Source organism: Vicia villosa, unplaced genomic scaffold (genome assembly GCF_029867415.1).
Source record: "Vicia villosa cultivar HV-30 ecotype Madison, WI unplaced genomic scaffold, Vvil1.0 ctg.000301F_1_1_1, whole genome shotgun sequence".
NCBI classification, from domain to species: Eukaryota; Viridiplantae; Streptophyta; class Magnoliopsida; order Fabales; family Fabaceae; genus Vicia; species Vicia villosa.
Window position 1 is genome coordinate 197,247 of NW_026705129.1, and position 11,830 is coordinate 209,076.

At 33.9% G+C, this 11,830-nt stretch overlaps 1 protein-coding gene across 2 annotated transcripts; it reads left to right on the plus strand.

Annotated features, from left to right (window-relative positions):
- The first annotated feature begins 7,037 nt into the window (after window positions 1-7,037).
- LOC131626511 (auxin response factor 10-like) lies at window positions 7,038-10,863 on the plus strand. 2 transcript variants are annotated; one of them, XM_058897334.1, is made up of 6 exons: window positions 7,038-7,194; window positions 7,269-7,424; window positions 7,631-8,760; window positions 8,928-9,787; window positions 9,892-9,960; window positions 10,040-10,863. In XM_058897334.1, the coding sequence occupies exons 3-6, from the start codon at window positions 7,657-7,659 to the stop codon at window positions 10,119-10,121; spliced, it is 2,115 nt and encodes a 704-aa protein (XP_058753317.1). In that variant the 5' UTR covers window positions 7,038-7,194; window positions 7,269-7,424; window positions 7,631-7,656; the 3' UTR covers window positions 10,122-10,863. The 2 variants fall into 2 exon arrangements, with proteins under 2 accessions (XP_058753317.1, XP_058753318.1); XM_058897335.1 differs by having other exon boundaries at window positions 7,636-8,760.
- The last annotated feature ends 967 nt before the right edge of the window (window positions 10,864-11,830 follow it).

Genomic DNA, 11,830 nt, shown 5'->3' on the forward strand with positions numbered 1-11,830 from the left:
TGGCCGGACTGACCAACCTTCTCATATACCACTACGTAGCACCCTAAATTCCCCATGCATCAAATTTTGAAATAAAACAAGTATGGAACACATACACACATTTAGGATGTCACTCATCATCAACAACACCTATTCTGTAACACTTATCAATTAAAATAAAAGATTCAAGTACACTTGTCATCGTGTGCTCACCTTCACTTAGGGTATATCATCGAAGCATAATTCATCAACTAAGCATACACAAGTATTAAGTCTCATAAAAATACTTCATTTGAAATTAAAACAAATATGAAAAAAATCCTCCACAATCAACATAAGTTTAAAACATCAAAAGTATAAACGCATAAGAACATGTAATGGAAGAACAACCTCAACGCCATCCTTCGGCTATAAGCAGATACTTATTTACTTGCTCGTTTGTTCCCCAAAAGAGCACAAAACCACACAAACAACCAAGGGGGTGTGAGAATACATTCAAACAATCACTGTTGCATAAACAATCAGGATAGATTCACACACTACACAATCACACATGTATCAGGTATGCACCTCAAATATCATGTATTCACGTCTCACCCACATCACAGTCAAACTCAATCAATCACACAAGAGTATTCATCAATACACAAATATCTCAATTGCATTATTCTTATATAATACAATGCAACGATCGACTCGACCCGTGCTTCTTAAAGTTCCCACTTTGAACCAGACTCATAACTCAATTCTATATGCATGTGGTACCGACTCAACATTTGGTCCTTCATAGGAACCGGGTCACCACATATGAACCTTGAACCCCCACATCTGAGCTCCAACCCCCCATATCTGAGCACCAACCCCCACATTTGAGCTTGGGACAAGTCTCTAGTCCCCACTAGGAACTAGCAAACACGCCTCTTTTACAACAACGACAACATATGATGCAAATAATGGCAACAATACAACAACAAATATAGTTCCACTATGACCTTACATGATTTAGGCACCCTTAGATGAATAATCTTCCCTCCAACCTTACCGCGTAAATCCAGCAAAAGCAACCTTATATGCGATCTCCTTCTCAAAGCTCTAGCTCTCCTTTCCAATGTTCTTGCTTTGTATTCTCCTTTTCTTCACGTATTGACAAAACCTTCTAATTCTCCCAAATCCTCTTTTTATAATAACAAAACTCCCTAATTTGGTTTTCTCTATTCTATCCTTACTTACTCCTAAAATTTCTACTTTACCCTTTTCCTTAAATTTCTATTTTATTTTAATTATTTAATCTAATAATCAAATATTCTACCAAATATCCCTATTTTATCATTTTAATTAAATAAATCAATTAATCTACTATTATTTAATTATTAAAATAATTCTAAATAATTCTAAATAATTCCCAATTAATCTATACAACTTATACTCTCTCTCAACACCCCCATCTCAAGGTCACACACCCATAACCCGTAATTATTTAATTACAACACACAATAATTAAATAATATATATAAATTCACCAATAATTCAGATAATATAATTAAATCAAACTGGGGTGTTAGAAATCTCCCTCACTTAAAAAAAAATTGCCCTCGAAAATTACCTTAAGCAAAGAGAGTCGAATACGATTCCCTTATCTAGCTCTCAAGTTCATAAGTCATATTTCCATCAGTTGGTCCTCCCCAAGCTACCTTCACTTAGGTAATCTCTTTACCATGTAATTGCTTCACCTTCCGATCCTTAATCCGCATAGGCAATGCCTCAACATTCAGGTTATGTCTCACCTGTACATCATCCACTTAAATCACATGCGACGGATCTGAAATGTATCTCCTCAACCGAGACACATGAAACACATCATGAAGATTAGCATGTGGTGATGGTAAAGCAACTTGATATACCACCCCTCGAAGTAGAGAGATACCTTAAAGCGTAAGTATGATGTGTTCGTCCATAATTGGTTTCAACTCCAAGAGAAGCTATTTAATCTTTAGAAAGAGATGGCTAGGCTATCTGACCTTAGTAAGGAAATGGATACTCACATATCCCTTTTTTCTCTAGATTCCATAGTGTATGAATTACAAGTGTCTTTGGAGGCTAAATAGAAGGCTTCAAATAGGAGAAAACTTCTCTACCAATGCTGATCTCCCAATTGTTTGTGGGTGAAGATGTCGTGCTAAAGGAAAAGGAATCTCATGCCAAAGAACGAGAGATTCATAGTGAAAAATTGACTACAATGTAAATGAGAGTCAACAAAGTTATTGATTAGGGCCTTAAGATATTCTTTAGTGGTTTTAAAGATGTGGTCATTAAATGGAGCTCTTGTGTTCGGGCACTTAAATTCCTCGGTCAGAGTTGGACCCAGAGAAAGTGGTCGAGAATGACTCCATAATCGAGAATAATGAGGCCAATGAAGGAGGTCCTGAAGAATAATTTTATTTTATTTTCCTAATGCATGTGTGCCTTTGTTGCTTTTTTGAGCTTTTGTAACAACATCTCTTCATTTTGTTCATTAAACTTTTTTCCCACTACCGGGTAGCTTTAATGGTTTTATCTTTTTGGGTTGTTTTTTTATTAATTTGCTTTCACTTTTATTTAACATCTTATAAATTGATTTTTCTTTGTGCTTCCTCCTTGTATGGAATAGGGGTAGATTGCTACATTTTGGTTCAATCGTCCTATTTGTTAGGAACATGCATGGTGTTTGGCGTTTTGTCATTACCCGTCCTATTTATTTGGAATTTGTGTGATTCATACTCATCCTATTTGTTGGGTACTGGCGTAAGTCTTACACGTCCCATTCATTAGAAAGTGGTTTGATTCTTTAATGTCGTTAGAGACCAGGCTTGGTCAAGAGTTGGGTCCCCTTTTCTACACCCAAATTTATGCTTGGTTTAAGGTTGATGTCTCCAGGCTTTGCCACTTACACCCTTGTAGTGGCTAACTCCTACTGGGAATTTTGACACATATTATAATGTTATTGATATCAAAAGATAATAATATGATTCGAAATCTAAATATCTTTTCGAAAGTACTTAGCCTGAATACTGTTTGGACTCCTCGGTTTAAGGTGGATTCTAGTCGACCTAAAGTCCGCGCCAAGATTTATGGTTGTTGTGACTCCTTCATAAGTTACCATCCTATTTGCAAGAAAATGTGTAATGGCTAATGATTGATACCTACGAATGATCGATTACGCTCAGATGAACGACGAGGAAGTCTATATTCTAGTCGACCTAAAGTCCGCGCCACTGTGGCTACGTGGTGTTGTCCGCTTTGAGTATGAGAACCTTCGTTGCATTGTCCTTTATGAAAGGCGCCTCGTTCTTCCCAATTCGCATGTCGTAATGATTATCTCTTTCTAGTGGATAACAAGAACGGGCACGCTTGCCGCTCTTTTCATCCATTTTATTTGCGACTGATTTCATCAGACCTATAATTTAACTGTGATAAGTGGCAAAAATGGCGTGTGCACGGTATTATCCTTTCTCATCTTCCTAAAATATCCACTTGATGTCTTGCGTCTCCGATTGAAATAAGGTGTTTCGAACCACCAAGATTTATGTTCCCGTCAGGAGTTTACGTTACCTTGGAGGTTATGGCTTTGAAACATTGAGTTAAGGATCGCGTGGATCCTTTCGTGATTTAGGAATCCTTGATTTTGTTTTGTGTCCTCTCTATTTCATGTTTTAGTTTAGGTAAGTTGAAGGTTGTTCGGTTACAGGCCCTCATCCTTACACAGTGATTTCCTATTACTTCACCAACACTATAGATTGGGAGTGCTATTAGATCAGAAGGTTCTATAGAATTTTTGATAGAGGTTGTCGTCTTCTATCCCACTATTTTGTTATAACAAACTTGCCTTCGCATCAAACAATATATGATCAAGGAAATTTGCAAGAATCGAAAGTCGATCCCTACATACGGCGCCATTGTTGTAGATTGTAACCAAAATTAGTGAATTATAAGGATGGACTCCTGATACGCTGTTGCAAATCTATGATGGGGTAAAATATGGAGGGTGGACCTGCAAGATTATCAATCCAACGTCTAAGTTAGTAAATAAGTGCAAAAAAAAAAAGGTAGAGTGAATTATAAAACATGTGTAAACAGTTAGAGGTATATATACATCTTGCTTAAGTAATTATTGAACTTTCTTTGAAATTGTTTGCGGGCCTTCTTTGTTAGGCCTTTAACCAGATTCTATGAAATTTATTGACAATACTTAATTCATATTAACGAGAGTCACTGATACTAAAATATTCAAACTTCAAAATTTTAAAATGTTCATTTTAACATTTTATCTCTTTTATTAAAATTACAAATATAATTTTAATTTTTTTAATAAAAAATATATAAAAAGAAAAAAATATTAACTAATAATATTATGATAATTGAAAAATCTACTAAAGGCGAGATATATTATCAGCCGTTAAACTGTTTTAGAGGGACTTTGCTCTCTCCATTTTATCTATGTAACCTTTGAAAAACTTTGTTCCACAAAAGATAAAATTCTTTGGTCATTGAAGCTCCAAGCGGAATAATCCTCACATAGTGCAAATTCACATTTCTAATTTAAATACAAACGTTTGTGTTAAAACTTTTCAAAGCAAAATATAGTCATTGTTAAGACATGATATAAAAGTAATTCAAGCAAAGAAACTAGGCTCAATGAAACTCTTAGTTGAGGTGTTCAACTTGGAATACTGTCATGACAAATCCATAAATATTATTAATTAATATAAAAATAAAAATTATTATTCTTTTTCAATTTATATTTAATTTGAATCGCCATAAATATTTTTGATATGGAAAGAGTTGTGGTCTACACTCTCTAGTCTAGAGTGAGTGTCCACCTAAAGCCAACCATTTCCAGAAAGACATTAACCTCATTTCATCATCCGACCAAAAACTCGTGGGCCCTCACTTCACTCACCACCACTCCCCACGCGCCACTGTCTCTCACGCGCCACTGTCACATTCGTCGGTAGTGATAAGGATGTTGAGTTAAACACTGAGACACTGTCACATAATTCATCAATTTACTGCTGCAAAAATTTTACTAACATCATCAAAATTCAACAATTATTCATCTCACTTGAGACATTTTCTGACAAACCACCATCACTTTATGGTAATTTTCTTTTCTCTTTCAATCTCTTTCTTTTTTGGAAATTACCCACTATCTTTTTCATATCATGTCATCTCATCATAATTACTTTATTTTTCTTTTTCTTTACATAATAAATTAATCCAAGAAATTTGTATTTATTTTTAAAAAGAGGAATATTTTAACTTTTCATTCTTCAAATGTTGTCACTCTCACAATATTATCCTCTTATAACAATTTTGGTAGCATGAAGAAGATGCATCTTTATGGTAGTTTAAAAGTCAAATAAAATAAGTTTGTATTGTAACCCTAACAAAGTATGGAATTAGCCAAGGAACAATAAGAGAGAAACTAAAATGAAAAGGATGAAAATAGTAATAATCTCATTAAAGAGGTTGAATCTTAAATCACATGAAGAGGAAATGGTGATAATCTCATTAGAGACATTGAATTACATACTTATACATTAATAGTAATTTTAATTACTTCTTTTATTTTTAATTTTATTGAATAGTTGATGTAATAGTCCAAATACATTATTTATATAATGAATAAATTGTTTTAAAATTTACTTATAATAAAAAATGGAAAAAAATATATACGCGTTAAATACCCAAACTTAAAAAAGGAAAATTGAAGGTTATGAAACAAATACATTGAAGAATAAAGAAAGTAGGAACACATTTAGACAGACAATATTGTGGGATAATGGATCAGACGAATATGGATTTCGTATTCACCGTAATAAGAACGATTATTTTTCTATTATAAGGAGGACTATTTTTTACTATTGCAACATTAATTTGTTTTATTTTTTTTTGGTTAATTTGTTTTCATATTGACTATGAAATTTGTATGACTAAAGTGTCATATATCCACTAAAAAAACTTTAAAAATTGATATTTTGAGTAGATTCAGACTTTAATAATAAAAAGTGAATATAAATAAAAGATGAAAAGAGAGAGAAAAAGAGAGAGAGAAAAAGAGAGAAGACAATATAAGGAAAGACAGAGAGTACGAGAGAGATTAGATAGATAAGATATAGATTGGAGAAAAAGATAGAATAGATAATATGAAAAGCGGGAGAATGGAAGAGAGGTGTGTGTGAGAGAGAGAGAATAATAAGGGGTTGTATGGAGAGAATATGAGAGAGATTAGATAGAGAAGATATAGAGAGAAGAGAATAGATAATATGAAGAGCGATATCGGGAGAAAGGAAGAGAGATATGGGATAGTATAGAGATCGAGATATACATGAGAGAGGGAAAGAGAGTGAATGAGAGAGATCAGAGAGAAACACAGAAAGAGGCGTGAGAGAGTGGAAATAGGGACGTGGAAGAATATAGAGAATATCTTTTAAGTAGAAAAAACAATATTTTAGTATTTTTGATAATTTATTGTTGAGACAATAAACATTTTCTTTATCTAATATCTAATTATATATATTGTTGAGTCTCATGATCAATTCATAAATCAAACAAGAATATAACTAAAATCATCTCTAATTCTTATTTTCTTTAGCAAATCAATCCCATCGAAATTTATACAAATGTATCTCATTTTATAAAAATAAGTCTGATGTAAAATAAATTTGTCTTTATTAACTTTAATCCGATTTTATTTTTATGACTATGAAATTTGAATTTCACAATTCATCTTCTCACACCTTAAAAAATAAAATTTATCTTTTGAGTCAAAGTATTTCAATAGATGGCAAAACTCATTCTCAAAAAAATCAATTAATGTTACATTTTAAAACCAAATTTGAACTCAACCCCTTTAACCAAGTTGAAAGAGAATGAAACAATTACATATAAATGCTTTTAAGTAAATACTATTCAATAACACTAGAGTACATAGTACTAGTAAATAAATCATCAAAAAAAAAAAAATGAAAAGAAAATGTTTGGTTTGGCTGGCTAAGGAATAGGATTGGTCTGATTAGTTTAATAGCCTCAAGAGAGTGTCTCTACTAACCGTGTGACTTGTGAAACACAAAAACTTGTCCCTTTCTTCTTTTTCTCTCAGATCTCACACAAACCAAACCACAACAAAAAGTTCAAATCTTTTTCATCATGAACCTTCTTCATCAACTCAAAAACAAGGTATGTTTCATATTCTCTATTAGGGTTCATCAATTTGAAGAAGAAGAAAAAAACTCATTTTCTCTATTTTTCAGGCCAAGAAAACCAGTTAAAAAACAAAACTTGCAATCAAATTATTCTCTCTGGGTGATTGAAGTTTCTGTCTTTCTTTTGTGGGGTTTCAAGATTCAACTCTGTGGTACCAAAGAAGCTAGAAATTCAATTTTTTGCCGAAGATTTTTCACTTCAAGGTAAAAAAAAGTGAAAAACAGAGTAAAACAGAGTACTCTGTTTTTCTTTGAACAAAAAAGTGATTTTTACAATAAGTGGCTTATTTGTTTCTAATTATGCTTCAACCCATTTTGGATCTTGTTTGTTCTTATCACAATTTTCATTCACTCAAAGTTTGTGCCACTGTTTGATCACTTTTTTTTCTCTCTCTTTCTCTCTCTTCAAGAACAGAGTAGGCAAAATTTGAAACAGATGAAGGAAGGTGAAAAAAGCTTAGATCCGCAACTATGGCACGCGTGTGCTGGAGGAATGGTTCAAATGCCATCAGTGAACACTAAAGTTTTCTACTTTCCTCAAGGGCATGCAGAACATGCTCAATCCAATGTTGATTTTGGAGATTCTTTCAGAATTCCACCGCTTGTTCTATGTCGTGTAGCTTCTGTGAAATTCTTGGCTGACCCTGAAACAGATGAAGTGTTTTCAAAGATAAAGTTGATTCCTTTGAGAAATTCTGAGATTGAGAATGAAGATTGTGATGGTTTTAATGGTGGTGATGGTTCTGAGAGTTCTGAAAAGCCTGCTTCTTTTGCAAAGACTTTGACTCAATCTGATGCAAACAATGGTGGAGGGTTTTCGGTTCCGAGATACTGCGCGGAGACGATTTTTCCTCGGCTCGATTACTCGGCTGAGCCACCGGTTCAGACGGTGATTGCGAAGGATGTTCATGGTGAGGTTTGGAAGTTTAGACATATCTATAGAGGAACTCCGAGGAGGCATTTGTTGACAACTGGTTGGAGTAGTTTTGTGAATCAGAAAAAGCTTGTTGCAGGTGATTCTATTGTGTTTCTGAGAGGTGAAAATGGTGAACTTTATGTTGGGATTCGTCGTGCGAAGAGAGGGATGGTGAATGGATTGGAATCACCTTCTGGGTGGAGTTCTGGTAATGGAAGTTCTGGTCTTGGAATTGGACCTTATGGTGGTGCTTTTTCGGTTTTTTTGAGGGAAGAAAATAACAAGTTGTTGAGAAATGTGGTTGGTGATGGGGGTGTTGGTGGTAATTTGGGAGGTGGAAGAGCGAAAGTGAGTGGTGAATCGGTGAAAGAAGCGATGAGACTTGCGGCTAGTAACCAAACATTTGAGGTTGTTTACTATCCGAGAGCGAGTACTCCTGAGTTTTGTGTTAAGGTTTCATCGGTTAAAGCTGCTATGAGAACTCAATGGTGTTCTGGTATGAGGTTTAAGATGCCATTTGAAACCGAGGATTCTTCGAGGATTAGTTGGTTCATGGGGACAATTTCGTCTGTTCATGTTGTCGATCCGATTCGTTGGCCTAATTCGCCTTGGAGACTTCTTCAGGTACTACTACTAACCAATCTATTTGTTCTAGTGTTTGAAATGCTTAATCTTTGCGTACCGTAGTTGATTAGATTAGATGATTTGATTCTATTCGTCACGTAGTTGAGCTGAATTCGATATAGTTACACGAAAACCTGATTGAACTTTTGGCAATAACATAACTGTAGGTAACTTGGGACGAACCGGATTTGCTACACAATGTGAAGCGAGTTAGTCCGTGGTTGGTTGAATTGGTATCAAGCATGTCGGTGATTCATCTCTCGCCCTTTTCGCCACCGAGAAAGAAACTTCGTTTTCCACAACATCCCGATTTCCCTCTTGATGTTGTTCAGTTTCCGATACCGACGTTTACAGGCAACCCTCTCAACCCGTTGTGTTGTCTATCGTCTTCTTCCGATCATTATAACGCTCCTGCCGCAGGCATTCAGGGAGCCAGGCATGCTCAAATTGGAATATCTTTATCAGATCTTCGAGTTAACGACATCAACAACAATAGAATTCAGTTAGGTGTGTTTCCGAATAACCCCGAGACGATTTCTAATGATAAGAGCAAAGAAAGCTTATCATGTTTGTTGACCATAGGAAACTCTCATAAGAGAAGTTTGGAGATAAATTCTGATAATAATGTTAAGAGACACCAATTTTTGCTTTTCGGTCAACCGATTCTCACCGAGCAACAAATCTCTAGAAAAGCTTCTAGTGATAAAGACAAAGAGAAACGGTTTTTAAGTGATACTTCTCAATCTTCGATTTCCGAACAGTTTTCACCGGGAAAATCTTCTACTACTACAGCTAGTACCACCGAGTTTTGTTGGCAACAACTTGGATTAGATACCGGTCATTGTAAGGTTTTCTTGGAGTCAGAAGATGTTGGAAGAACCTTAGATTTGTCATGTGTTGGTTCTTATGAAGAACTATACAGAACACTGACTAAAATGTTTGGTTTAGAAAGATCCGAGATGTTGAGTCGCGTGGTCTATCGTGACGCAACAGGTACTGTTAAACAAACCGGTGAAGAACCCTTCAGGTATGTTAAATTTGAGAACTAGTTACGATTAAGATCAAATAGTTTTTTACGATTGCTTGTCGATTAAGGAATCTTACACGGAAAATTTATATAAATCTTTGTAGTGATTTCATGAAAACAGCAAAAAGATTAACAATTCTGATGGATTCAGCTAGCAAGGATGATACTAGAAGGTGTGATTTTCAGTTATTATTTATGGTTTCTTAATTGAGTATGAAGACTTTGAACATATGTTTTTGGAATATTTTGCAGGATTTGTATCACAGGAGCTAGGAATGGTGAATGTGGATTAGATGCATCAAATAAGACAGGACCTATGAGCATATTTGCTTAATATTATTATGTTGCAATTCATCTGAGATATTATTATTGTTATAAGATTTCATGAAGTTGAATGTTAAGGAGACCTTAGTATTATTTTTTGTTTAATCATGTATTGTGTCATGCATGATTAGTACTATTCTAATGTTAACCAACACGTGGTTTCCATTAATGACTTGTTTTAAATTGAAACTATTAATCAAGTTTAGGGTATGCCATGTGTATTTGTTAATCTTGGTTCATTGAATTGCTGTCACATTAACTACAATGTTCAAAATTGTAGAATTATTTGGTCTCACAAAAATATATAAATATGCAATAAATCATCTTTATGGAGTAATGGTGTCGTGCTGAGTAAGTTCCTGTCATGCGAAGAGGGTCTAACATGAAAGATTAACACTGAGTAAGTTTTTGTCACGCGAAGAGGGTCTGAAATGAAAGATTAACACTCAAATTCTTAATTTTTTTCTTAACTGAAAAGTAGCAAGAGTAAATTATGGTTAGAAAATATTTTAGGTGTTGCGTGAGATCCCTATACATTATAAGCAATTATAAATCCTTTGTTTTATGGAGTGATATGCAGGAAACTGTTGAATGACATACAACGATGAAACATGATCTGTGATGTGGTTCGAATATAGGCATGAAAGTTGCGGGTGCAATGATATTGACATTGGGTGATATTGATGTTGGATCGATGATTAGGTCTTTTCGTTATTGGATGTGATATTGACGTTGGGTGATATTGATGTTTGATCGATGATTAGGTCTTTTTTTATTATTGGATGTGATATTAACGTTGGGTGATATTGATATTGGATCGATGATTAGGTCTTTTCGTTATTGGACGTCTAGCCGATATGGAACACAAATTAATCTATTTGTAAAATTTCCAATTTAATTATAATCAACTTTTTGTGTTTTCAAAGTTTCTTGTTGAAATTTTCTATGGCGCTATATTTCCCCTTATGGTTTCCCTTCTCAAAGATAAGATTCATTGAATGAAGATATAAGCAATGTGATTTACTAAAAATGTTAGAAAAATTATTAATGGGATCCATGTTCAAATTGTGATGTTTAAGAAATTTGGTTAATAAATTTGGCTCTTAGTTTTAGGTTAAGACTTTTATTAGCACTTGGACTAGCTTTCTTTTCTAGCTTATTTAATTTCTAGTGATTAATTTGAGGCATTGCTACATTTCATGGTTCCCTATTTCTAGTTACTAAATTTATTATAGTACATTATGTCTATTTTATAGCTTTACCATATCAAGATAATGACATATACATTTGATAAATAAAGGCACATAGTAAAAGGGTAAAAGGAGTATTTTGTCTCTTATGAAATTATAGTAAATAGTGTGTCACGTAATTACTTTTTGGTATTTGAAATTATGTGTTCCATCAAAATAAACCAGACATTGTACTCTTTGACTATTGACTCCTAAATGATTTCACATTCAAACCAAAGCAAGAAAATGAAAGCATCTTTTTTGTTTTTAAAGTTGTTATGCAATTATATACTTGGAATAGTTAGTGTGTGTAGGTCCTCTTCATAGGTGTCCACAGTGTTGTATCACTATCTTAAAGCAAATAATAATAAATATAACAATGCTCCAAAATTAAATGATAACAAAAAATAATAATTATGAAATAGGTTTGGTTTAATCAATAAGACATTATCTACTCCTGACCCAGTCATGGATTCAACCTCAATTTATT

Bases quoted from the DNA above. Each gene is read 5' to 3' on its own strand.
- LOC131626511 (XM_058897334.1), top strand. From the start codon at position 7,657: ATGAAGGAAGGTGAAAAAAGCTTAGATCCGCAACTATGGCACGCGTGT. The intron at 8,761-8,927 runs GTACTACTACTA...ACATAACTGTAG, and splicing joins CGCCTTGGAGACTTCTTCAG to GTAACTTGGGACGAACCGGA. The intron at 9,961-10,039 runs GTGTGATTTTCA...AATATTTTGCAG, and splicing joins AGCAAGGATGATACTAGAAG to GATTTGTATCACAGGAGCTA.